Source organism: Cyrtonyx montezumae, unplaced genomic scaffold (genome assembly GCF_038088225.1).
Source record: "Cyrtonyx montezumae isolate F1298 unplaced genomic scaffold, pur_monq_1.0 scaffold_7, whole genome shotgun sequence".
Classification (NCBI taxonomy): Eukaryota; Metazoa; Chordata; class Aves; order Galliformes; family Odontophoridae; genus Cyrtonyx; species Cyrtonyx montezumae.
Genome location: NW_027072078.1, coordinates 9,079,227 through 9,106,177, shown reverse-complemented (window position 1 = coordinate 9,106,177; position 26,951 = coordinate 9,079,227). Strand labels below are relative to the sequence as shown.

The window sequence follows — 26,951 nt, the reverse complement described above, 5'->3', positions numbered from 1 at the left end:
AACAGGAGATGGAATAGAATAGAATAGAATAGAATAGAAGGGAACAGGAGGTGGAATAGAATAGAATAGAAGGGAACAGGAAGTGGAATAGAATAGAATAGAATAGAAGGGAACAGGAGGTAGAATAGAATAGAATAGAATAGAAGGGAACAGGAGGTAGAATAGAATAGAATAGAATAGAATAGAATAGAATAGAACAGAATAGAATAGAACAGAACAGAACAGAACAGAACGGAACAGGAGGTGGAATAGAACAGAACGGAACAGGAGGTGGAATAGAATAGAATAGAAGGGAACAGGAGGTAGAATAGAATAGAATAGAATAGAACAGAACAGAATAGAATAGAACAGAACAGAATAGAACAGAACAGAATAGAACAGAACAGAATAGAATCGAACAGAACAGAATCGAACAGAATAGAATAGTTGGTGGAATCGAATAGAATCAAATCGAAAAGAATAGAATAGGAGGTGGAATAGAATCGAATCGAATAGAATAGGAGGTGGAATAGAATCGAATCGAATAGAATCGAATAGAATAATTGGAGGGGGAATCGAACGGAATAGAATAGGAGGGGGAATCGAACGGAATAGGGAGACAGAATAGCATAGCATAGCATAGCATAGCATAGCGCAGCATAGCGCAGCATAGCATAGCATAGCAAGGAGGTGGGATAGGAGGTGGGATAGGAGGTGGGATAGAATAGAACAGAATAGAATAGGAGGTGGGATAGAATAGAATAGAATAGAGTAGAGTGGAATAGTATACAGATAGTAGACAGGTAGAATAGATGACAGTAGAAGACAGAAGACAGACAGAAGAGAAGGGAATACAAAGAGAATAAATATGTAAGATAGAAGAGAATGCAGAGAGGAGACAGAATATAAATAATATATAAGAGAGAATGGACAGGGAGGGGAGGGGATATAGTATTTATATGATAGAACTGAATACATGTGGAATATAGGTACTGTGGAAAGGATGTATAGGACAGAAGACAAAATAGATATACATAGGATAAGACTACAGATAGAAGAGACTACAGAGAGAATAAAAATAACATATAACATAGAATACAGATAGAATATATATAAGATAGAACAGATGTATACAGACTTAGAAATAATATATATAATTGTATAGGTGGAATAGAAATAATATATGATAAAATATATATATAGAATACAGATAGAACAGAAATTATATAAATAAGATAGAATCGAAATTATATAAGATAGAATATAAATTTGTTTTAAACTCCCCACTCTCAGCATTTAAGACCAGGTGCATTATGCTACTTCTAGATGCTTTAACTTTCTGAAACTTTATTGAACTATAATTATAAGAAGTTGTAATGCAGTATAAGAAAGATTGTTTTAGCTGAGACAGCAACCTGAGCGGTACCAGCTGCTGCTCTCAGGTAGAAAGCACTTTGTGCTGTTATGTAACGTTGTCTCATACAACCGATTCAGGGGTCTACATCCATGGACTGTTCTTGGATGGAGCACGCTGGAACAGAGAAACAAAGAAGCTAGGAGAATCTCATCCAAAAATCCTCTACGATACAGTACCTGTGGTCAGTATATTTCATTTGGTAACATTTTTATGGTAATACCTGTAAACAAATTCTGTGCAATGAATACCTAAGTTATAGGGAGCTTGAAGGGAGCTACAGGATAATTCCTAAACGTTCACAGCATCGAAAAAGACTTTTGTTGAAACAGAACTTGTCCGAGAGGAGCTGTGAATCCTCTGCTCCTAACAATGGCAACAGTACATTTGCTGTTGCAGATTTTGCAAAAGGACGCAATCTGCTAAGAGTAAACAGAAAGCAGGTTTCCGGACTAGCTATCTGTGAAAACACAAACACCACTGTCAAAAATACTTAGGGTCAGCCAAGAATGTCTCCCACTCACGTTTTTGTTTAATGGCCGTGAAAATGTTACATCCTTTCTGCAGATCTGGCTGAAGCCGTGTAAGAAAGCAGACATTCCACAGCGCCCCAGTTACCTGGCTCCAGTGTACAAGACCAGCGAGAGAAGAGGGATCCTGTCAACCACCGGCCATTCCAGCAACTTTGTCACTGCCGTGAGCCTGCCTTCCGACAGACCACAACAGCACTGGATCCAGCGAGGGGTGGCCTTACTGTGTCAGCTCAACTCATAAACCTACCGCAATTCACAGAGCTTCTCCTGGGAGGAATGCCTGCCAGTTCTGAAAGGCCGTAGCGAAAGAGAAGTCAACATACACGTGAAAACGTTTACAAAAAACATTTTGCATTTCATGTCGTATACAGCGTAAGAGTGCACAATAAAATCTTATGAAAGCCAACAAGAATATCACCTGCTCCTTTAATAATTTTATTTTTTGAAGGCTCCTTATTTATAAGGAACATACATAAAAATGAACACAACACTGTTGACAATGAACAGAACAGCATTTGATCTTTTCCAGCTTAATAAAATTAAAAAGAAAGATTTATTTATAACAAAAAGAGCGATAGCTCGGCTGTATCATATAGGACCATATCACATTTGAAACCGTAGACTCAATTGTTATCGGGAGGGGAATTCTTTATTAAAAAAAAAATCACACTGCATCTAGCAACTACAATATTTCGAAGCACAATCACAGCAGATTGAGTGCAATGTGATCTACATCAAAATTCATATGGGATGTCACACAGTGACAGCATTGTAATATACAAATAACATGCCCTCCAACAAATACAAGTTAGATGAGACTCGGGATTCAGCAGAATGGAATGTACAAAACCAAGTAGAAATGTAGTGGAATTCAGATTGTCTGTAATGTGACTTAGAAGTGAGTGTACTTTAGAACAATTTGGAATTCAGTACTGGTGAAACACCTATAGAAGTCACAGTTGTTACACTGCCCTCCGTAAGTTGCAATAAATACTACAAAATGAAAGAAAAACAACATACATATTTAAAAGAAAAGATGCAGTACCTGCCTTGAAAGACCATATTTTTCCCTTGTCTGAAGATGGCCATGAGAGGAAGTTAAACTATTTTCCTACATAGGCAGTGTATTAAGCTAAAACCATACTCCAACTAATACAAAAGTACATATACTACCTGAAATAAAGACATTTTCATTTGAAAAATATTATAAGAAATAAACCTACCAAAAAAAAAAAAGTTTTGACAAAAGCATCAGTTAGACCACGTGGCCCCCTTATACTTGACAGAGTTAACAGAAAATTAAAATTAAGGGTCAGTTCAATACATGAGCAATCTAAGTTGCTTAAGCTAAGATCCTCAGAAATTATCCCGTGGCTTAAATCTCTTGGAAAATGGTACTTAGGATTGTATGGCCAGCACCAGGGAAAAGAAGTGTCACCCAGGATCTCTGCACTGCACAAATTCAGCAAACTGAAGCTAACAGTCTGTTTGCTAATTGGGGTCCAACAGTAAAAGTATTTAAAGAAGAAAACAAACAAAGCAACCAGAGTTCTCAGCATCAAATTTCTGCATGCCTGAACTCTTTGGCTTCTTCACTGAAGAAACTGTGCTCTTCTTTGAAATGGACCCTTAATACTGTTCCTTGGTACTGCATTAGGAAGAAATACTGGCAAGAACCAACTGATACCTTTAAAATACACAAGCTGCTCGTGTTTAAAAACTGACTGATCAATGAAGCTTCAATCAGTCCACAAGAAATACACAAACTTGAAATGGAATGCAGATACCAGCTGGTGCTCTTTTTTAGCTGTTAGGATCAGCACGGTTTCAGCAGCTACACCAGCACCAAGCAGACTGAAACAAAAAAACATACGGCACATAGTCAAGAAACAGCTTACCTGGCATACACAAAGGAGATGGCAACCTGGATGTTTTACAAAAGGCTACTTCCATGCTTATGACTGGAACTACAGAATCAATTTGCTCTCCTCAAGAACTCAGTTTTTGGTTTTTTTTCTTAAGGAGATGGGTACAAGAACTAACTCATATCTGGCAGTATAATCACCTCAGCAAAATCTGATCTAGAGCAAGCTCCCAGCATATTAAGGCCCAAATTTTCAGTCCATCCTCCCATATTATACATACAACAGATCTATCACATCTGCTTTTTTAATAAGCAAATAACAAGACAAGTGTAAAAAAAATAACAGAAATATCATAGAAATGAACTCATTTATGCTGGAAGTAGAAATCATCTGAGTCTCAAACACCAGAAATGGCTGGTGCCACAACGTCTGATACTGAGGCACTGTAGAAACCGAGTACAGTAAGTAACCCTACACACACGCAGCATCATTAAACCTTTGTGCCCACGTTTAGTAACTAGCATGTTTGTTGTACTTTTGATTTTTTAATATAAGAGAAAACATACCAAAAATAACTGTTAAGAAAAAACAAACAAACAAAAATCCCATATCGATTCTCTATTAAATTAGGAGTTTGCACACATTCACAGCCACAATTCTTCAGTAGTTTATGCTGCAAGTGGCACACAATACATGTTTAGCATCTGTAGAAATGAACCAGGAATAGCTCAATAACTCCAACATCAGGGGTTTCCCCAAGCTAGCACTAATTCTACAGCATTTTGCATTTTCCTACTAATATCAAAGAACAAACATCAAATAAATTTTAGTCAGGAAAACATTGTCAACGTGATCCTCGACAGGACACAGCACTTTGCAGCGTATATTTCAACAGCCTGCCTTCTTACACGTGAAGTTGTTTAAAATGAGGGAGTGCAGCTTAGGGTGCATCCAAAGAATTTAAACAGCCTTAAGGTTTTGGGCTCCTTTTTTCTTACAATTTAAGACAGAACAGTGGTTTCCAGGCATCTACCGCTGTTAAGATTTAATACTTAAACAAAAAGCCACCACTACGCAGAGGAACCAGTGCTCTGCATATATACACATATATATGTACAGATAGAAAAATATATATGTACATATATATGCCTGCTGCTTAAAACTTGCATGGTACTAAAAGCATACTCAGGTTCCTTGCATAAGTATGAATTTCAACCGTCAAATTTCCTGGGTTCTGTCAAATGTATGAAACAGTATTTTCCCAAGTGTGTACATCCTTCACTGACACTTTTTATATAAGCAAGCAGCACACTGAACTTGCCATTTCTTTCTGGTAGTTACTACTTCCAAATGGACAGTTACTGGAGTTTAGAAGATGCATTTGGGCAACCTCATCCAATCTGAATCAGAAAAAAGCAGCAGTTAATACACACAGAAATGAAAATGCTTTACTTATGTAAGTAGTGCAAGCCACTGCTTTTCCTCTAAGCAATGTGCATACAGTGAAACAGTGCAGACTCAAAGCCATACAGTAATAACATTGTATCCACAGTGATTACCAGAATAAGGTCAAAACTGGATGTTAAGCACAATTTTATCTTCATAGAGGGCAATCACCAGCATGATGGCAAATCCAAGAAGCAGGCCTAGATTCTGCAGAATGAACTGCCCCACGGGACAGTAACCGTGCTCTTCATTATCTCCATCTCCATGAAGCATTTCTGGAAGCTAAAATGAAAAGTGGTTTAGAAAAATTTATTTCACCTCTATTCTATTTAATCACTGACAACTTACAAAATCATATTTCTCTTGATCAAGCGTAAGCAATTTAGGTTTTTGTTATAAAAAGAATATAGGTGAAACTATATCCAATCACTTCATTTTAGTAAAACAGTCTCAAACACCTTATGTATTTACTAGAAAAACTGAAAATTATTTTCCACTGGGCAATTTTAGAGCTCTTTCTGGATCACACAGATCTATTTGAACTGCCAGCTTATCAGGATAATAACCAGCCCAGTATTCCTTGAGTCTGCTCTTTGAAATTTATTGACACAATTAATGCTAGCCATGCTCAAATAAATGTAATAAAAAGCTTTTTTAATTCAGGAGAAATTTTCTGCACAACAATAGGAAGTTCTGAAAGCTCTGGTTATTCCTCCCCTACAAGGAAAAGGTCAAAAAGTATTGACAAAGCACTACACAAATGCAGATGTGGAAGATGTAAAAATAAATCGTCCAAAGTGCCTTACAAAACCACCCAGGCAAGACAAAAATAAAGTATTTCCTTTGTTTGCCTTACGCTTTTGTCAATTCATTTCTTTATAAATCAGTTTAAGAAAAAAAACCCAACACCTGATATAGATCAAACAGAAACTTCAGACAGCACGCAGCAAGGTCTATAACTGTTGTTGTCATTCTGAATATCTGAATACAACAAACACTGACGAATTATCAGAGCATCAGCTTAAAGATGAATATATTACCCATCTGGTCTTGCATTACTGTATTTCAGAAAGATACATAAACTGACAATTTGATCCACTGAAAATTTAAATATAAAAAATACATTGCTACGAAAATTATTCATCTCTCTGGTAGACTATGCAACTATTCACTTTATAAGCTCTTGATACGACCAATTTCAGTGACCATATATTGAGCCTGGTCCTGTCAATATGAACAAAAACTGACACCTTCTTGCAGTTAAAAATTTATCGTTTCTCCCAGAGATGTGAGAAACAAAAATACGACATAAACATTTAATAATTCAAGTAATCTCCACATAAGTGACAGCAGAAGCTTAACGAAAAGCCTGAAGGATTTAAGATTTTCTGAGTTCAGGTTCTATCTCCTCTCTAGTAGAGGAAAACTACATTCTAAAAATACAAAAATGTACCTATTTAGATGAACTTAAATCATATGCAAGAATACCAGAAGATCAATTGCACCTTAATGGACCTCAGCTAAGCTACAAGAACATTAAATTCTGTTCCTATTAGGTGTCAGAAAACAGGGACTTTGAGAGGAAGGCAGACTAAGGAAACATCATAACAAAAACATGGTGTGGTTGCAAGTGTATCACACAGGGGCTTTCCTGCTCTTGTTTAGAGTCAGACTGTATCGGATGCCACTGTGCCTAAAATAGAGGACAAAGTAAAAGATTAAAAATAATACTGCCTTCCTTTATACATGCAGTCTTCAGTCAAAGTACATTAAGGGAGAAAAAAATCAGCCACAGAGCTTACATGAAATGGTATCTACTAATTACAGGCTATCACAGAACATCTATATTGGCATGAAGAGTTCTTCTCTACAATGCAGCCGCTCTCTTCAGCAAGACCTGAAAAGGACTCACTTACCTTATGATAAACAACTTCAATACCGGGGCATACGAACTAATTAATGCTCTTCTGTCTTAATATAGACAGAAAAAATACAGTGATGATCAGCTTTCATGATTCCAGTTCCTAGAGGTCTTAATAGTAAGCAGGACTATCACAGGACCTCCAGAAACAAAGCTGAATTTAAAGGCAAGAAGCTGGAAGCTCCACTGACGCTCAGTTCCCTGAGCCCAGTGTGGAAATAACTGCAGAGGTAAGTTTGCTAAGCTGCAAGACAGCTCCTGCTGACACCAAGAAATTTGGCAGAAACTCATCCCTCTTTTTTCATGGTCTTCACTAATACTTGAAGGATATCACCAAGGTGGAGAAACCTGGCCAGGAATTGAAGCTGTTGGCCACAGCAGCTGAGGGGAGAGGGATTTTCAGAATGTCAACTGCTCTGGTCCGCACCAGGGAAATAACACAATCGTCCTACCTGGAATGCAAAGAATAACCATAATCATCTTACCATATCAACCAATGCCACATAGAGGAACATGCCTGCAGTGACCGCAAAGATCCACAAGGTGATGTTATTCGCATACTGTCCCACCGCTGTGCCGATCAGCATGCCTATGTAAGCCATCATGGCAGACAGGAGGTTGTACACTATAGCCTGCTTTACTGTCATACCAGCTTTAAGAAGCACAGCAAAATCACCTGAAGACAAAAGACAGTGGTTTAGTATCAGTGCTCCTCAGGACAGCAAGTAGCTAGGTTAGCCTACCTTTCCTACCTCAGCAATCCAAGGCACTGCCAAAGTACAACGCTGCTAGAGTGGCTCAAAGAAAGACTGGGCAACAGGGCACGACAACTCTTGTAACACCTCTGTGTGCAGCAAGCCCTTGTTAAAACATGAATATCACACTGAAGGGTAGAAAGGTAATAGCGATTAACTGTTAAAGGTAAGCAGGGCAATCTAGATCTGGTCCTCCCACAGAATACGTGTGCACAGACTTGCCTTTACTTCAAAAAGGCAAGTTTTGATCAATATTACCTATTTATACACATCGTTTTTTAAATTCAGTAAGAGGATCATCAGGCACTACTTCCTACAAAAGGTGACAAGGAATTTGACAAATGGGGTACTAGGAAAAGAACAGTTGCGTTCAGAAGGCATGGTTTCACATTCATGCTGAATCACTTTGCTAGCTTAAGACACAGCTAGTTAACCTGTATTGCTTTGAATTCAGGTCATCTCCGCCAAACTACTGTACTATAAAGACTTAAATTTTCATCTCTTAACTGGCTCCAACTGCATACTTCCTTCAAACTGAACCCTCCCAAATAGGAGTGAAAGAGAATGCGTAGTTACAAGGGCAAACAACATAACAATTCCATGATGGATGTACTAGAATATAATTGTTCAACCTAGAATGAAAATCAGAAGTATACATTGTGAAATACACTTCACACACAAAAGTCATTTAAATCTCATTAACCTAGCAATATTAAGTGCTGCAATATGTATTTACAATCTCTTAGTATCACTTAACTACTGTACAGTACCACTGTCAAACCACAAACACCTCCCCTATGATGTCCCATCTGTACTCATTGCTTACCTTACCTGCCTATTCAAAATCCTTTTCACCTGTCACCTCTGTTGGTTTTTCAAGTACATGCTTGACCTTACCTTAGATTGTTCAGGGCTACCAGCTTAAGCAAACTGTGATTTTATACAGTTTAATCTGGCACCATTTCAGGCTATGGCCCAAAAAAAAAATAGCCAACAGCTCCTTCCTCTCTTGAGCTGCTCTTTTGTAAATCTCAGGATGTGCTAACTTCACGTGATGTGCCTCATGGCTCTAAGAAACACAGGTTTCACCATTAGCTAGCATCCAAGCAACAGTGCTACAGTTAGAGACGAGAAGAGTCAAAGGCACCAGCATCAGTTCTTACAGGTTTTATCCAAACAGCCATTCTCATCTGTTGGACTCCATGGTAACTGCTGCAAAGCATCTTCTAAACATCTACACAAGGACTTCTGCTCATTCATTCATCTTTCTGTAATACGCCATTGGATATATGATATTTTTTAAGAAAATGCAACAAACAAATGGGAAACTACACAAAATGCAGAGGTGTAACACCAAAAATGGATTCTCTATACTCTTAAATAAATTCTTAAGCATGCTGAAAAACTTCACAGAATGCTGCAGCTAGATGCCTGTCAAACTGATCATGATAGTCTCATTGTGTATGTTGAAGCAATACTGCTCAATCGCTCTCTGAAGTTCTGGCCACCCTTGCTCCAACTGCATCGCATTACACCTATCAAAAGGGAATGGCCACAAGTTGCGCCGGGGAAGATTTAGATTAGACCTGAGGAAGCATTTCTTTTCTGAAAGAGTGGTCAGGCACTGGAATGGCCTGCCTAGGGAGGTGGTTGAGGCACCATCCCTAGCGCTGTTCAAGAAGCGTTTAGATGAGGTGCTAAAGGACTTAATTTAGTAGTTGGGTAGAGATAGTGATAGGAGGATGGTTGGACTAGATGATCTTATAGGTCCTTTCCAACCTTATGAACTTATGAACTTATGAGCATCACAACAGTATTTACATACATGCATTCAGTCTTCAGCTGTATGAAGTTTTATACAATTGGTTACCTAATTCATGGGGCAGCTCATGACAAAATACTGCTATAGATGTACTAATTCCTCCTGTCAGCCCAGCACTAAAAGCTGCTCCTGAAAGAAAAAAAAAAATACAAATGCTGTGTTACTAGTTTCAAAAAAGCAAATTTATTCAACAGAGCTGCCAGGATTAAACCTTTTTGTTAAAACACACACACAAATACTTTTTGATTATACTGGAAGTACCCTGGTATGCATTAGTGCTACATACTTTATTACCTAGTTCAAATGGACAGCAAAACCCGAAAGAAGAAAGCACAAGAGATAGAAAGGCAACAAGTGGATAAACAGCACCACTCTGCCACGCTCAGGGCATTTCAAGCACACTGAAGTAATTAAGAATGCACAAGATAAACAGTTTAGTGTTTTCTTTTTCAGGTTGGAAATCCAAACTAACACATAACAGTTCTTTAATGCCTATTCCTAATGCAGTATCAGCAACATCACCAAGCCTAACTTGGAAGACAATAAGAAGAAAAGGACTTCTTTTAAACTTTTTAAAAGCAAATTCTGCATAATCTAATTTAGTTAATCGACTTTAAGTTCATACTTTAAATCACTTAGAGATGAGAAAACTGACAATAAACTTCTGTACTGTCAAAGAGAAAAGGTACAAGGAGAACTCTGTAGTGAGCAGACCAAAAAATAATAAAAGTAGAAAGAAAAGGAACTAACTTAAGACAGACGGAAAATTTAACTTCCCCTAGAACCCTATGGATGTCTTATAACTTAATATATTAAAAAGACTTATACAAGCGTTTCTAAAATCTACAGGGTAATAAAGAATCAGCTGTTTTGGCTTGACACAAGAATATTAGAAATGGAGTTTTAATGTAGTGAAGCTCTCAACACATGGTGTAATGATCCCGTTAGGTCTTAGAAGCATCTGCCAAAATGTCTTCATGTTTAACATTAAAATGGAACAAGGTTTGTTAAGAACTTTGAAAATTATTTGGAGAAAAGCAGAGATACTGCAGAAGAATTCACTATTAACTCAAAACCTGTGTAAGTATCTTATCCGTTGCCCTTTACAACAGGTGAACAGGCAAGTAGGTAAAAAGTCCCTTCTGCAACTAGTTCAGAATCCTGCACGCTCTTTCTGTCTACCTTGGTAAAATAAAGCAACCATAAAATAAAAATCACATTTAGGTTTATACGAATCAAAGTTGATTTAATAAGCTAATGAAATTTGTAATTGTTCTAATTTCTCTGATAGTTTTATTTCTAGCCAAACGTTTAAGAAAATAATCTATATTAACCATAAGCAAAAATAATACTTCACTTACTATTTTTTTTAGAAGAGGAGGGGGAATGACATGACAACCTGACTCACAGTACATTGCTTACAAATACTGTATATGTATTATTAATAACAACTAATATTATTGTAAATAAGTAAAATTCTAAATAAATATCACTCTAAGGCACATCTTGTTTCTTACTCTAAGGTAACTACTGAGACCCAAACAATAACCACGCATTACAGGTACTTCTTAACACATAAGGAGTTTTGTCTGCACCCACCTATGTTTAAAGAGGTTGCTACAGTTGCTAATATCAATACAGCAGTCTTGGTGGAAATAGTCACCTAATATTAACAAAGTGCAGATTATTTATTACAACTGATGCCCTTTTAATTCCTGCTATGAAGGAGATTTAACAGTGCTGGTAACCAAGAAGACAACTAGAAATCCTCCCTGTGATCACTGGTAAGTAAAATGAAGTTTCTCAAGAAACTGCTGAGGGAAATGGTTTTGCTTACCTATTGCTAAGCCGTCACTGAAGTTATGAATGCCATCTCCCATAATTACCATCCAAGCAATATTAGCTATCCCTGTGTCTTTCAGGTCTTTTCCAGAATGACAGTGGCCGTGGGAATGATGGGAATGTTTGTGATGCCAGTGGTGACTGTGTTTTCTAGCTATCATCTTATCTTCACCATGGCTGTCATACTCTAAATCATGAAGATCATGTTCTTGAGCAGCACGTAAGACATCGTTGTGAGAATGGTGCATGTTGTTCTCCTCTTCGACTGACAAGAAGTTTTTGGGTGGGGATTCCAGCTGGCCATCTAAGTCTGTCAGTTCAGTTTCATTAAGTCGATCTTCAGATAGAACTGAGTCGTCTGCTCCTACATTGAAGTCAGTTGAGAGAAACACTGCATTAACCCTGATTTGAAGTATCATCAGCACCTACTGCACCACTGAGCTAAGAATTTAACTGCTTTGTGAAAGTAAAACCAGTGTTATAACTCAGCCCAATCTAATGACAGTGTGGTCAACGTTTTCCTAAAAAAAAAAGTAAATATACCAGTGTAACTACCCTATCTTTCAGCAATTTGCATATACAGCATTTATAAGTCTCCACTATAAGGCAGCATCCATAGTTTTAACCTGACAGTACCGTACCCTTAATTTTGCTGCTGCTGATGTACATGGTTCAACACTGGGTAAGGAAAGTTGCCAGGACTAGGGAGCCTGCTTTGGCAGGGGGGTTGGACTCTATCTCTAGAGGTCCCTTTCAACCCCTACAGTTCTGTGATTCTGACTATACGGATATTGTATGTGCATGTAATTCCATCTACAGCATATAAAGTCACTGAAGCAGACTTTGATACAACAGATCTTTGTGTAGTTTCTGTACTGCATGCATTTGCGGGACAGACATTTCTGTCACACAGTAAATGCTTTTTGTGTAGCTCATTACCCTGCTTGCCATCACTCAAACCTACTTTTACAGAGAAATAAAGGTAAAAGTGATGCAGAAGGTGTATGCGTATGAGTTTTAAGCCTACCAATATTTCTGAAATACTGATCAATAAATGAAATTAGCAATCTAAGCTCCAGGAAACAAAGCCAGTTCTAGGCAATGAATTTACTAGTTTAACAGAATTCAACAGAAATGTGAAGTAGAATTCAACCGCAACTGGAACTTCTAAAAAGTGGCCCAAACAACTTCTGATAAACAGGCTCCTATATGTAACTTGGAGGATTTAACAAAAAAGCACCTGGAATGGCCACTCATATCTGTGGTAGGGGTACTGCAGTCCAAATTCAAATACAGCAGAGGCTTCCAGTGCCTTTACTGCTAATTATACGATGAATATACTTTCAGAGGAATAGTGCTATAAAACTGTGTCATTAGAAGCAAAACTCCTCTGATCATCCATTGAAAGAAAATCAGGATATTGTAAATCATCACCATGCTCATAGTTAAAAATCTTTCTGTTCTATGTCAGTTCTCCAAACCTCATTTTAAGTTGGTTGAGTGGAGAAGGCCACAGATGTAACATCTCCTTATACAAACCACGGAATCAAACAAACCGTATTTGTACAAATATAGCACGTGGATTCTTCATCAACAAATGAGTTTCATCAGCCATGCTGGCAAGAGAATGGGGAAGTTTATGAATCAAAGCTCCTCCCCCTCTCATCCCTTGACAGGTGCTATGTACAGCATTCCGTACAAGTGTATACTGCATGAGCATTCAGATTATCATGAAGGAACAGCATGCAGAAGTTGTTTTGAACACCCGAGAAATACCTGAGACACTTGATTACGTTTATCAGAAGAAATGAATTTTGCTTGGCCTTCTCAGCTAAATGGTAGTTGGTCAGAGACTGGAATCTTCAAAGTGTAACACATTATCCTCCTTCAGGCTACGTGGATTAATTTCTTATTTAGTTTTTAACAGGGGTGAGCTAGCTTAACCAGAAAACTCCTCCCTGAACCAAAGAATCACAGCCACCCAAAACCCTGACTACTTGAGAAGTCTGAGAGCCACATGCAGGGCGTATTAGGAAGTATCTGCAGTGCTCTCAGATCTAAGAAAAACAAAATATATAGCACAGGGAAGGCCTATTAAACGTTATTAACAACAATCTGCATAATAGCAGCACAAGTGTACACGAGGTTACATGCTACAAACCAGATGTTACATGTCATTACTTTGAATCTCACAGAAAATGCTGAAAACAAATGTGTACCTGCAAGGGGTTTGAGCTGCAGCCAGTCAGCATCTGGTCTATTATTTAATTTCTGATCAGAAAGTTTCATTCCAATTGGTGATTCTTCACTCTGTTTGTTCTTGCACCATTTCTGCTTACTCTGCAACAGGAAAACACCTGATTTATAAGGGACATTGACAGGAATAAAATAAATTGAAATATTGTAAAAAAAAACTTAGAAAACACATGATTTCACTTCTTGAACAGAGTACAGTATGACAAAGAATGCAGTAACAGCCAAGAAACACACACATGCAGAGTCATACTTGGTTTGTTCTAGAGAGCAAGCACATGGCAAGAACAGCTCCTATTTAGTTCAATTTTAAGTTTTAAATTCTTATAACATCCTCGTGCTTTCCGTTAGATAAAACCTTGCTCCATTCCTGTCTGCAGCCCACACAGCAGAGATCGCAGATTTGCCAAAGCAGCCTCGGGGATTTATCTATTTGGGGTTAATTAACCTCAAAGATGACACACACAATGTAATAGCTTCTATCTCTCTATCACAAGATCTAAGAAACGCTTCCTCCAGCACAGACAATCCTCTGCTACCTGTCCAGCTAAGCAGCAAGTGTCGTACAAAACCAGAGAACTTGATATTTTTGCTCACTTGTTCATGGAGAAATCATTATTGTATGTTTTCTCCTCAAAGTCAAGTGTCGGAAGCAAACACAATTAAAATTTATAAGGACAGCTGAAACAACACAGATCTTTTGTGGTTTGGATTTCTATGGATTGTCACATATACCCTCAAGTACAGACTCTCTTTTTATTCTACTGTTATGAATACAGTTTACTTCCAGCCATAAAAATCCAATCCTTTCTTATGTGGGATGCAAGATACAATTTGACAGATTATTTGCATGATACAGAACGTCTGCTACTTTTTGGCCTTCTCTGATGTGAATATCTGTTACAGTGGCATCACCAACTGGCAGTATCTAGTGACTTCCTTCTCAGTTGTCTGACAATTGTCTTGTTCATCAGTTCTTTCATATGTACTTCCTATCTTTGCAAAGAGATCATAGCATGCTAGAGAAAGAGATGCAATTTCTTCTGCTTCGGTCTAGTTTCAAATATATCTGGCTGAAAAGATGATACTTCCCCCACCAGATTCCCACCTTGTCCTCCCAGATTACCTCATTAGAAATGCAACCTCCTTTAGAAGGGGTTTCCTCAAATGAAGTCAAACAGAACGCGTATTAGCAGCACAGGCTCAGTCATCACACAGACAATTCCCTCAACACTCCAAAACTGGAACATTTTTAAACTAGCATGCAATTATACTGCATTACCTTTTGTTTATTGTAATGCTTGTACATTCTTATGCAGTGTTCGATGATGAACAAAACATAAATGCCTCCGAGAGCGACAAGACCTTTCAATACCGGATCGTTTTCTTCTAGAAAGCCTTCGTTCTCCATCCCATGTCCGTGGGCATGTCGATGGGAATGCCTGTGTTCATGAGCGTGACCTTGGCCATGGTGGTGACTGTGGTTGTGGCCTCCATGTGACTACAAAGAAAGTAAGAACACAGTGTGACTTGACGCAACTGGGGACTGAAACAGCTCTAACCTTAGCAGGCAAAATGTGTAACCTCACCTGAAAAGTAGGATTAAAAATGCTTTAAAAGATTCTTTTCATACGAACACATCTTACCACAGAAAATGTTTATTAGGCTGTTCACTACTCTGATATTCCTCTGGTTAATTTTTAGAAAAGGGAAAAAAATCTCTCCAGCTTTTTTCTGTCACTGTGATGAAAAAAATCAGAGAATCACTCAGGAACAGCACACAGATTACAGCTGCTGCACTCCCACTAAGAATGAAATCTCACCTTTTTAACAATTCCAATCAGTTACAGTCCTAAGCCAGTTTTGGAACAGAACAAAAATAAATCTGTATGAAAGCTTACACAAAGAAAACATTGTCTTTCTGTTAAAAGGATAAAGATAACTAACCATTTAAGAAATATTTCCATTCTTCCTAAGAATCACAGCATATTGTCACCAATAAAAACATGCTTACCTTCCCAGGAGCTTGGGCATTTCTTGACTGAGCTAACAGTTATTTTCTCCTGAAAAGCTAGTAATCAGGGAGCTGAATCCCCTGAAATACTTCTAGGTGCTACTGGCATGTAAGTATCAATTGGCAAGGCACAGTAATGCTGCTAACTTTAAAATACTCTTGCTGGTCTCAGGAGTTTTAAAACATTTTGAAAGAAGTTAGACTACAATTTTACTGAAGTATTTTGGTTTTCGTTTTTTTTTGTTGTTGTTTTTTGTTTGTTTGTTTTTAAAGAAATCTGCTTTGTTTTAATGCCAAGACTCAAATACTGTTTCAGGAAGTACCTAAGACGAGTTACATCTACCTCAGCAAACATCTGTGTGTCTTGTCCAGCATTTCCACATTCTATATGCACCTGAATTAGAATAGAACATAATAAAACCAATACTTACATGTGGCAAGAGATGGAGCAGAGCATCTCCACTCATTGTTCCTACAGCCAGAGCTACCAAGAAAGTTAGAAGAAATTTGAAGCACCATTGGTTAATGATGGGAATCAAGATCACACCTAGCAAGGAAAGCAGGCTAATGACGGTGATAGAGATGATACCACAAACCCAGGCTGTGGGAAGAAATGGATACAGAGAGGTTATCAGAACAATACTTCTAAAACTTCTGATTAAAGACTTTCAACTGTCCCTTAAGAAGGTGACTCTCTTTAACCCAAGTTCTGTGATCATTCAAAAGGTGCTGAAAAATACAGAGACAGCACTCAAGTCCACAGGAAAAATTATGCAGACTAGATCACTACACAAAAACAAATGCTAAAATATGAACTTAAAGAGCTGAAAGCAACTGCTGCTAACAAAACCAGAACAGATTTTTTTGCTGTCAGAAGAAAAAGTGGTAACGGTCAAGTTATAAGTCAACACTACCCTGTGAGTTGGAAACATGCAAGTTTCTTTATGACATGAAAAAGAAGGAACTGCACAAGAAACAGATCCTATCAACAAGGAAACATGCCTCTTGCAATCTGTACTTCACCCTAACACGATACTTTCTCTTTTTGTCCCATCACGGAAAACCCGAAGAACAGCCAAAACTCTTTGATTCCAGTATAGTTCTTAAGATTCACAGTCCCACAGTTCCAAGGAATAGTTGGTGGCTGCAGTATTATGAGTTGCCTCTTCTCACAGATACGATAGCAATATGCATAAAATAAGCATGCTTATAAAATGAAACAGAGATTTTAAAGTATTTCTTTCAAGTTTTAGCCTAAATATTTTAGATGTTTCCAGTTTTCTTACTAGCTTCATTCTTAATCACAAATGTCTACCAGTTTGTGAACTGCAAGGAAAGTTAGCAACTTCTCATTTTAAAGCCTTAGCAGCTCTGAACTTTGGTGCAGGACATGACTTCCTTCATGATCCTTTATCCACTCCTGTCACTTACACTCAACAAACAGTCCCTGCTGAAAGAGACAGGGACAACTAACGATGTAACTCAATACCAAATCACATAGTGCATATCCAAGTTGCCCAAATTAAAATTACGGGTTTGGCAAAAAACGGAATCTCCAATCTAGACAGAGGTATTATAATGTTGGGTGCCAGGTTAAATGACCAACAGCCTTACATGGACACCAGAAATGGAGACTATGTGAACTAGCTGAAGTTTCATCTATCATAGCATAGATTTGGCAAACACATCTCTGAAAGGCTTACATGCTTTTATGAATGATACAGTATCTAAACATGGCACCATGATTAAGAAGAGGCACATGAGAATGAGAATACAGAATCTGTGCCCCTCTCAGACTTTGGTCGTCAGCTTCAGAAGCTGTTAAAACAGCTATTAAAAATGGTACAGATCCAAAATTATCAGCAAAAGTTTGCTATCAAGTCACACACAAAGAATTATCTACAAAGGCATGGTATGACCCCACAGTTACATACATGAACAAACTGATTCTGGTAAAGATACGTCCTGAGATGAAAGGACTATTAATAACTCTGAACAAAACTGTACTAAAAGATTTCAAACACTAAAATTTTATGGAAGTAGAACTAATATGCAATATCACGAGCACTGCAAAAGCTCCTAAGTAATAAAAGACCTTGGTGCACAACAGTCCCAGGAATACTATTTAAGGCTCAATCTATGAAGCAAAGTTATTACACTCTGGCTTTTAAAATGTTTGTGGAAAAAACAAGAGGGAGGTGATCCAACAACTTCCTCTGGAAGGGACCTATGTTCAGACAGAGGGTAGCAAACAAAGCATGGCTGCTCCACACCGTACTGCACAGCTATCTGTAAATTAAAGCAGACTAAAAAGACAGAAAGGTAGACTCCTTTAGGAAGCTGAGAAAGGCGAGCTATCTGCAGCCTTTAAGAAAAGCTCCATTGCAGCTTTCCTAGATTCAGGGAATGGTAAACTCCAAGGGAATGCTGGCAACTGCACAGGCAGATTTACAGGGTAAATATGATCTGAAATACTTTTCAATAGTAGCTCTAACTGATCCCTGCCTTGAAAAAAACGCTCAGTGTTTATTTGTATCATTTCTCCGTGCTGCTCCTTTAGTAAGGGGCTACATTCTTGTTCACGTATATACCAGATAGACAAACTGGTGCAATTACACTCTCAAAATCACCTTGTTTCACTTCAGATGTATACAGTTTTACTGTGTAAATACACAGCATAAGCACACTTAAGACCTTTGCCAATACAGATTGTAATTCCATCATTCATGCAAACTGTGAGCTGCTACAACTGCAGGCCCTGCTTCATAAGAACTGAAATAAGCATGCAGGGTAGCATCAATCTGCCCAGTCAACAGAATGACAGCAGCAGATCTTAAGATCTATGTGAACTGAACTTAGTGAAGAAAAAACACAAGTTCAGTTTGTCCAGGAACTACAGCAACATACATACTCAAATACTTACAGGAAAACCAGTGCTGCTCAGATGTGGAAAACAGATTCACTTTTTCAATCTTAAAAACCTGTCCACTTACTGATACTAAATCAGTTCAACTAAAAACCTAAAGTGAAACAAAAGCTGCACTAGGTATAGTACACATAGGGATCTACTTCTCTGACTGACTGCACATCAGCAGTTGCACAGTCCGTGTGGCCTCAGATGGCTGTGGAACAGATGGGGCTGGGAGGAGAAGGTAGAAGGGAAAAAAATAACACATCATACAGCCCTCTGCCTGCTCCTCTCTTGGGTGTCTAGAAGTTTATTAATCGGATACATTTGATCAAAAGCCTACATTAGTTTGATATAAAGCATACATTTCCTTTTAAGTCATGTAGGAACGATCTATTTTATGAATGCAACCTCTTCCTATGGGTACACTATGAAAACTCAGTTGTACGTAGAAGACTCTGGAACTTCTCTAACAGAGGACATTACAGAATTATCTATAATAACAGGTACAAAACTCAACATGGCTTTATAAGCTTTTGGTCATCATCTAATTAAATTACTTTGCTTTAGATAACTGTACTGTCAGACCTAGTGAAAATCTTACAAGGTAGTATAAGCAAACAGAAACAGCATTAGTCCGTTACACATTTAGAAAGCTTTTAATTAAAACTGAAGAGAAGTACTAATATGTTGCATTTTAAAAGGCCGGCATCTTCCTAACTTTGCTAAGTATGGAGTAAAGAATCTTCATATGAGCTGGGACAAGCAAACCTTCCGCAATCCTCAAGTACTAGGTAGGATTTGTTATTTTGTGATTCATTTCCTTACTTAACAAGTAAAACTGTCATTACATCGCCTGAAGTCTCATTCTACTTAGCAACACTGTATATATGACACTGTCGGATGTCAGGATTCATCATTATCTCACCGAGTTGACTTACTTCAGGTTACTGATGGTTTTCAAAGCCAAATTACTAAGTTAAAAAACCCACAAATTTTTACAGTCAACTGGCGAATGTTGCTTATATGCAAAATACCAGATACCGTGGTACGTTCCTGTCAACAAAAGTTTTGCTTATTTTGCAAGTAAAGTCTCTTAAAATGTTAAAGGATCTTCTAGTTCAGCTGCTCATCGACTCTTTGTCATTACAGAGAATGAAAATGCATCATTTTAAAAAGAAGCACTCAGCCACATAAGCTTGCTAATTGAACTGACTCACAACACGTGCAACGTGACAGTTTTATGCACATTTACCCTATTTTGATTGGCAGAAAATGCTTTAAGCCATTCTACAACTCCTCCTGGTAGTAAAGCAAGACAAGGATCAACTCATACTACCCACAAACAAACGGTCTGCATGGGGTCTGGACAGCACAGTTTAGAGGGTATTTCCCAGAGCTGTGGTTTATTTGGAGAAGTTACCATGCCACCAAGATTATGCTTTGTCTACTGACTTAATGGAGCACATTGTCTCAAATTTCTTCTAAACATTATTTTACTCTGCAGTCAATGCTAACCTGTTCAGCCGTGTTTCAAAATTTAAAGAAAATTTAATATTCAGAATGAAAAAAAATTAAAAAAATCAAAAGCCTTTGGATATTACACACCTACCTGAAGCACCTGTTTTATCTTCATTCTCAATTGATGCCGTTTTACTTTTCATAAAATCTTCAAGCTCGTCATAATGTACAATACAAAGCCTTCTGTCAATCTGGTAGAGCAGAGCAGGACACATATATATAAAAAATTCAGGAGATATTGGAGAGCTGGTTTCCAGACCATAGCGTCGTAGCAGCTGAGTAACATTTAAGCACTGCAAGCACATGGTACAAACAAATTAAAAATGAAAGCACCTATTTCACTGCAAAAATCTACAGTTCTGGAAAACATAGCTTATGATTTCAGAACACACACAGGAGTAAAAAACCAGTCCAAAACGTTCCATCAATGCTCGAACAGTCTAAGCCGATTCAAGTGGTTTATAAGAGGAACAAACTGTCAAGAGTATCTACATTATACAACGCAGTCCCCAAACACCTACAGAATTCTTGATAAATGTCAGTGAAAGCAAGTTTCCTTTACACTTACACAGTAAAGAAAGCAAGAAAAAAGGAATAGGAGAACATATATGAATCCAAGTCACGTTTTCTAATACTTCTCTTTACCCATTAATGCTAAGTTGTTTAAAGCTTCCCTTTTCAATTTACTTAAAAACGAATTCATCACTCACTCCATTCCTTTTTTATACTGCTATATTTAAAACCACGATATCAAACCATCCTCCTTGTATTGTAAACTGTGAGGGGATATGGACAGTAAACTTATGGACCTGGAAGAAATAGCGGATGCTGGAAAGAGAAATAGAAGGAGGAGCTTACACCATGCACAGTACTAGAGAAGTTACATCTGCACTGCTTTACAATCTTTTGGAACAAAGAAACAAACACACTGGAAAATATGCTCATGCCCTTCTTAGGAAAACGCTTCTGTGCAGCTTCCAAAAATGTCAACAATCTCAGATTCAGAAAGAAGTCCAAAATAAATAAGATGAAAGGAAAAAAAAAAAGGTACTCAGGAATATTGGAGGAAAAAAAACAATGACAAAAATGATCACCTGTAAGCAAGGTATGTTAGAACCCTTTAAGTACACCCTTTAAATAGAGAAGCAAGATAACTTGAAAAAGATGGGTGATGGGCAGGCAGAATCAACAGTTCATTCTGCTTCATCTGTGGGTAAGCCATGTAAAGTGTTATTCAATGACAGCAGAAGTGAATCACCAGTTCCCCATTTCATACTCACCACTTCACAATCACGTTCATCTTCATTATGATCCTTACGACTCCGTGCTGAAATAGCGTGCTTTCTTATGCCTGTGTGCTTACAGGGCGCCTCTCGCTTGCTGGTATGGTGATGCCCATCCTCACTACCTACACTGGAATCCTGATGTCCATGATTAGTGGAACGATCGCCACTGTGTTCACGATGGTGCAAATGAAAGTGAGATGCATCATGCACATGATCGTGCTTATGAACACGATTGTGCTCACACTGATCACCTAGGCGGTGATTTGGAGGACAATCTTGTGTAGCATCTCCCGAAGTCTCGCCGATTTTCTTTCGTTTCTTCTTCTGTTTCCGCTGTTTTCTTTCACGCTGATCTTGTGTTGTGTTTGTTTCTGTGGAAGGTCCATGATTCTGCTCTCCATGTTCATTATGAATAACTGAATCATTATGAGAATGATGTGTACCGTTGTGGTCAAGATGGTGATGGGGATGAGGGTGGTGATGATGGTGATGGTGACTCTGGTCATGAATATGTTTACCGTCGCCTTTTATAGATGACACTACTGCATCTCTCTCAGAGTTATATTTATGATTTTTCTTTTCAGCCATACCAGTCACAGTTTGATTTTCTGAATCTGAGTGGCTATGAGGATGATTATGAGAGTGAAAATGCTTTCCTTCCTGAACTTCTAAAGCATATAGGTGAGAAACATGATCGTGGCCAATATCATCATGATTAATCACTAATACTTTTACTTCTCCTAAACCAAGGCTTACTAACAGTTTTTCCAGGCCAAAAAAGGATAATCTTCCATTTTCACCGTAACGATCAAAAATCTTTTCAATGTAGTATTTCTGTTCATTTTCAGCTTCTGACGTTGAAAATTTACTCGGCGTAGACTCTGATCCTGCGGCCTGGTGGTATGGTGTCTCTGAGATCTGATAGCAGTTATGGTGGTCCTCGTGTCCCTCTTCAGGACCATGATCACGTCCATCTTTATGGCAATGATTGCACTGATGAAAGATAAAGGTCAGCAAACAAACGATGCAAAATTTTGTGTGCATGTGTACCTTCATCTCCGTTTCCTACAAGAAATACAAGGGGAAGCAGTTAGGTATAAAAAAAAGTCTTGTACTACGGTCATTCCCGTACTTATCTGCACCAAATGAATGATTCAGATCTTTTTAGATATTAGTGTTAACAGAATAACATTTTTTACTTCGGCTATTGTATTAATGTATTTCTCTTATCCAGCAGCAAAGCAACAGGCTCTGTGTGTTTTAGATACGTAGCCCTCTATGCCATACTTACAGGAGGCAGTTACAAACAAAAGTTCAGCATTTACAGTCAGTCATAACAGAAGATTTGAGCATATGTTTTCAGGAGCACCTGCACCTGAGATAGCTGGTAATATTGAAAAATCGCAATAAAACACAAGTTAAAGAATAAAAAGAACTCAACATCATGGTCTGTATTTTCTTCTTTATGGCAATGATGGGAAGATAACAGAGTTGAAAACTGTAGTCTCATTTAGTGTTTTATGCACAGCTAAACTGCTTCCACTAAACACGCACAGCACAATTCCTAACTTACATTGGTAAACTGAGATTTCAAAACAAGTTCTCATTAACCAACTTCATAGCATCCCTAATGGATGCTGTTCTTATTTGTAGTACTTTTTATTTAAATAAGTTTACTGATCTCAGAGATCTATGTGGATACTCATCTAAAAATAAGGTTTTACAAAAAAAGATGCCCCCCATACAACTTGAAAAACAGTTAGGCCAACACACAAAGTTCACCATTTTTTGGAAATCACATCAAAACAATGTCATTTTCTACCTTGTATTAAATGTACGAAACTTATTTTCAGCATCAGCTAACGATGAAGACACAGCACCAGATTTAACTTGTATTCAGATTTGAAAACAATTAACTACTTCACAAAATATGACACATTTATTTCTCTAATACCTGCTAAGAATAAATTAAAAATACTTCAATAATTATTACAAAAGAAACTTTACAAAAAAGATCCAAGATTACTTTACGATGACATCAAACTAGGAAGCTGAATACAAACCAAGAACTATATTTTATGATATCTAAGTTCTAGACTTAGTATGGGCAGAGAATATCCAGTCAAGTACATGTTAAAACCATCATTTAAGCACTGCCAAGGCATTCTAGAACACTTAATTCGTACCCTTGGTACAAGACAAAGTATTATTTACATATGTACAGTGTATTAGTTACAGTATTTCCTCTATGAGGGTGACAGAGCACTGGAACAGGTTGCTGGAGAGGCTGTGGAGTTTCCTTCTCTGGACATAATCAAAACCTGCTTGGATGCTTTCCTGTGCGAGCTGCCATAGGGAACCTCCTTTAGCAGGGGATGGACTGGATTATCTCATCCATGAAGCCCTCTCATTGAGAAAGGAACACATAAAAAGAAAAAGGAAGCATGGAGCTTCCCAACTGATGTAAACATTTTGCTGACTAAAAAGTAAAAATAAAAATAAATAAAAGTACAGAGATAGGGTTTTCACACATAACTACTTACATATTCAATATGATCGAGGAGGAAAGGAGAGCTGAGAGGAAGGACAAACGCAGGACTCCATCCACCCTGATTTTTATACCTCCAGATGTTGGCAAGACACTAGCAAAGTATTAGGCAAACAGATCAAGAATGCTATGATCCTGTTTTACACAGAAAGCAATTCTTGCTTCCTGTACGCAACTCAACTAGAGCTGTATGACTGACCCCACCTTCAGATGCCAAGTAAGTTGATCAACTTCTCCTAAAATGAGATTGAGTTTCATACAACAAATGGTGTATGTACTTGTTCTTCTCTAGCCCCGCTGCTGTGTTCTGTGAAACCGATGAGAAAATTGCTTTACAACAAACCACCACAATTTTCAATCAATTTTAATTTCTTTAAATGTTAGCTTGATGCTTTGCATTTAAGCACTTGCTTAAAGTACTGTACAGGGACACATATCACACAAAAATCTGTACCTGCAACAGGTTGACAGATGAAAGAACTGATAATGGGAATGAGCTACCGTTTTGTAACTTTATATAATGAATTTATGAGTTAACACATTGCAGTAGGGAAAAAGTTTTCTCCCATTAACCTCTATAATTACAGAAGATGAAAATTAACCTTTTCTAGAGCCTTAAATGCTTTAAACAAACAAACAAAAAAATACAACGGCTTATTCTTCCTTTGCAACCTTCACCTAGTAAGAGATGTAAGATCAGAAGAGGATCCGTCACCTGAAGCCATCTGTAACAAACCTGATTGATACCTAGCAGGTAAGCGCATGCAGCATACTGTAATTATTTAGCAATTTGTTTACTCTTTCTTTAGTTTCAGTTTCTTGGTACCAAAAACACCGTCTCAACTGTCAGCAAAATTCAGTTACTCAAAGCATACTACGCTTGTTGCTAGGATACGTTTTCTTTCCCTTTGCCACCTAACAGTAATATAACCAGAACAAGTAAAGCAAAACTAACTCATTTAAACCAGCACAATTCAGACTAAAATGTCTCCATCAGGAAATTCATGACTAAAGCATGGTAAGCATGACCATAATCCTTTTCACAATTTCATGATCTTTTTCATGTGACTGTCTCATACAATACTACTAACACATAACTTTGAAATTTCAGTCATGCATGTCTAATTGTGGTATTTAGCTTTGAATGGTACCTTTTCTCCATGCCCTGATGGTTACAAGTTCGTAATCTATGATCACGATTCATTGCTCGAATTCAAGAGCTGAGCATTATCAGACCTATTTCAAAATCAATTTAGATGTATATTTTCAATAAAACTAATAATAATAATGCTGGCACAGTATTCTTAAGTCTAAGATACTCTTTCGTATCTTCTACTTTAATTCTTTTCTTACAGAAGATGGTTACAAAACAAACATACACATCTTAACAAGTCTCGAACAGAACAACTAATACGAGTAGGTTATTTGTTTCATTTTTACACAAGTTTCATTAGTATCTAGTCAATTATAAATAGCTCCCACCAGGCAATATGTTCATCAGTATTCACACGTATATAACGGCAGAAAGCAGAAGTCCAAATCTGACACACTTCAGTGGCACTGAACTGTATACAGCTCATCTTGGTGTAAGCACATTAAGAGCCTTGAATCCTTTCAAAAGACCATGGAAAGGCAGCCTGAGGACAAGGCTACAAAAGTGGAAAAGATTTCAGCTATTATGGCTGCCAGCCTTGGCCTTACTTTACACACTCGTGATTCCTGCTGTCCATCCTCCTTTCTTCAACAGCACAGGGATGGCTGTGCACCCAGCAGGGTCAGATACACGAGCAAACACCCTTGAGCTGTGGCATAGGTCAAAACCAGAACCCACAGGCTGGAGCGGGAACTAACGGCACCTGCTGCGTTGGGCTGCCAACAAGAACAAGGCACATCTTTTGGGATGCACTCAGACAGTGGGACAACCCCACCCAAAGTCACTCTTCAAGGTTAGAATACATGTGCACATATACAATAAGTAAGACAAACATCTCTGCCGTGCCCACTGACATTTATGGAATTGCAAACGGAGCTGCCAAGCGCACCCCATTGCCCCCTCATATAGCACAAGCAGATAGTTCCAACTCAGTGCAGCTCTGAACGCACACCCACAGGGAAGGCTTTAGGCCAAAGAACCTGAACAATACTTCAGCATCAGTTACCTGTTCTAGAAATAAAACTCGCACCATCTCTTATGTCACACCATTCCCTATGGCATTTCCTCTACTGAACTAAATACGCCTCTAATCAAATTGTGCGTTACAGCCTTTCTCACAGGTTCTCCCTTGAAATCCTAAAACACTTACACAGTCCCTGCCACTTCAACTGCTCATTTCATACCTGTAGTGGTTTATTTTCACATCATTTCATTTACAGTCTGGAATAGGACGTTTTTCTTTGTCATCAATTGCTCCACTGAAAGTAGAAAACTAGTCTGACAGCTGGGTTTGACTTCAAGTAGCACCCCTGAATTCCAATAACACGGTCAGACAAAATCCACACTCAGCTCACAACTGGGTATATCACTGAAGTGCTCGCAATCCATATACAATAGCATTTCTGTTAGTATACAAACACCAACTAGTCTAAGTGCCCAACTTCTTCCCCCCCTCTTTTTTTCCTGACTGTTCCCAGCAATGTTAATTAACAGAAACATCTGATATAAATGCATTGGATTTCTGCCCTTGCAAATATTCAATTAAGTTTCTCTCTTCTAATTTTCTTTCCATGCTGCCTTGTAAGAACATTCTGCCTTCTTATACTACCTGCATAAGATCAAGTTCTTGAAACTACCTTAAAAAGAATCAAAAACAACTTGAAAGACAGCTCCGACTGCTCCGAGTACTC

At 38.0% G+C, this 26,951-nt stretch overlaps 2 protein-coding genes across 5 annotated transcripts in view; one reads left to right on the top strand and one right to left on the bottom strand.

The window, feature by feature from the left end:
- The window catches only part of DNAH7 (dynein axonemal heavy chain 7), a 158,014-nt gene extending 155,847 nt beyond the window's left edge, over nucleotides 1-2,167 (top strand). The window contains exons 63-64 of the mRNA XM_065750607.1: nucleotides 1,474-1,577; nucleotides 1,961-2,167. Of these exons, the coding sequence (XP_065606679.1) occupies nucleotides 1,474-1,577; nucleotides 1,961-2,167 (311 nt within the window). The remainder of the gene's footprint in view (nucleotides 1-1,473; nucleotides 1,578-1,960) is intronic.
- A 415-nt stretch (nucleotides 2,168-2,582) lies between these two features.
- Nucleotides 2,583-26,951, bottom strand: part of SLC39A10 (solute carrier family 39 member 10) — a 35,988-nt gene continuing 11,619 nt past the window's right edge. The window contains exons 1-11 of one of the 4 annotated variants that reach the window (XM_065750612.1): nucleotides 24,312-24,389; nucleotides 21,554-22,624; nucleotides 20,365-20,566; nucleotides 16,276-16,445; nucleotides 15,113-15,331; nucleotides 13,797-13,917; nucleotides 11,573-11,941; nucleotides 9,784-9,864; nucleotides 7,644-7,834; nucleotides 5,351-5,519; nucleotides 2,583-4,495 (exon numbers count right to left, since the gene is read on the bottom strand). In XM_065750612.1, coding sequence (XP_065606684.1) covers nucleotides 5,361-5,519; nucleotides 7,644-7,834; nucleotides 9,784-9,864; nucleotides 11,573-11,941; nucleotides 13,797-13,917; nucleotides 15,113-15,331; nucleotides 16,276-16,445; nucleotides 20,365-20,566; nucleotides 21,554-22,624; nucleotides 24,312-24,365 — 2,637 coding nt within the window. In that variant the 5' untranslated portion in view covers nucleotides 24,366-24,389 and the 3' untranslated portion in view covers nucleotides 2,583-4,495; nucleotides 5,351-5,360. Of the gene's footprint in view, nucleotides 5,520-7,643; nucleotides 7,835-9,783; nucleotides 9,865-11,572; nucleotides 11,942-13,796; nucleotides 13,918-15,112; nucleotides 15,332-16,275; nucleotides 16,446-20,364; nucleotides 20,567-21,553; nucleotides 22,625-24,311; nucleotides 24,390-26,951 lie in introns of those variants that run through there. The other 3 variants (XM_065750613.1, XM_065750611.1, XM_065750614.1) reach the window with 3 other exon arrangements.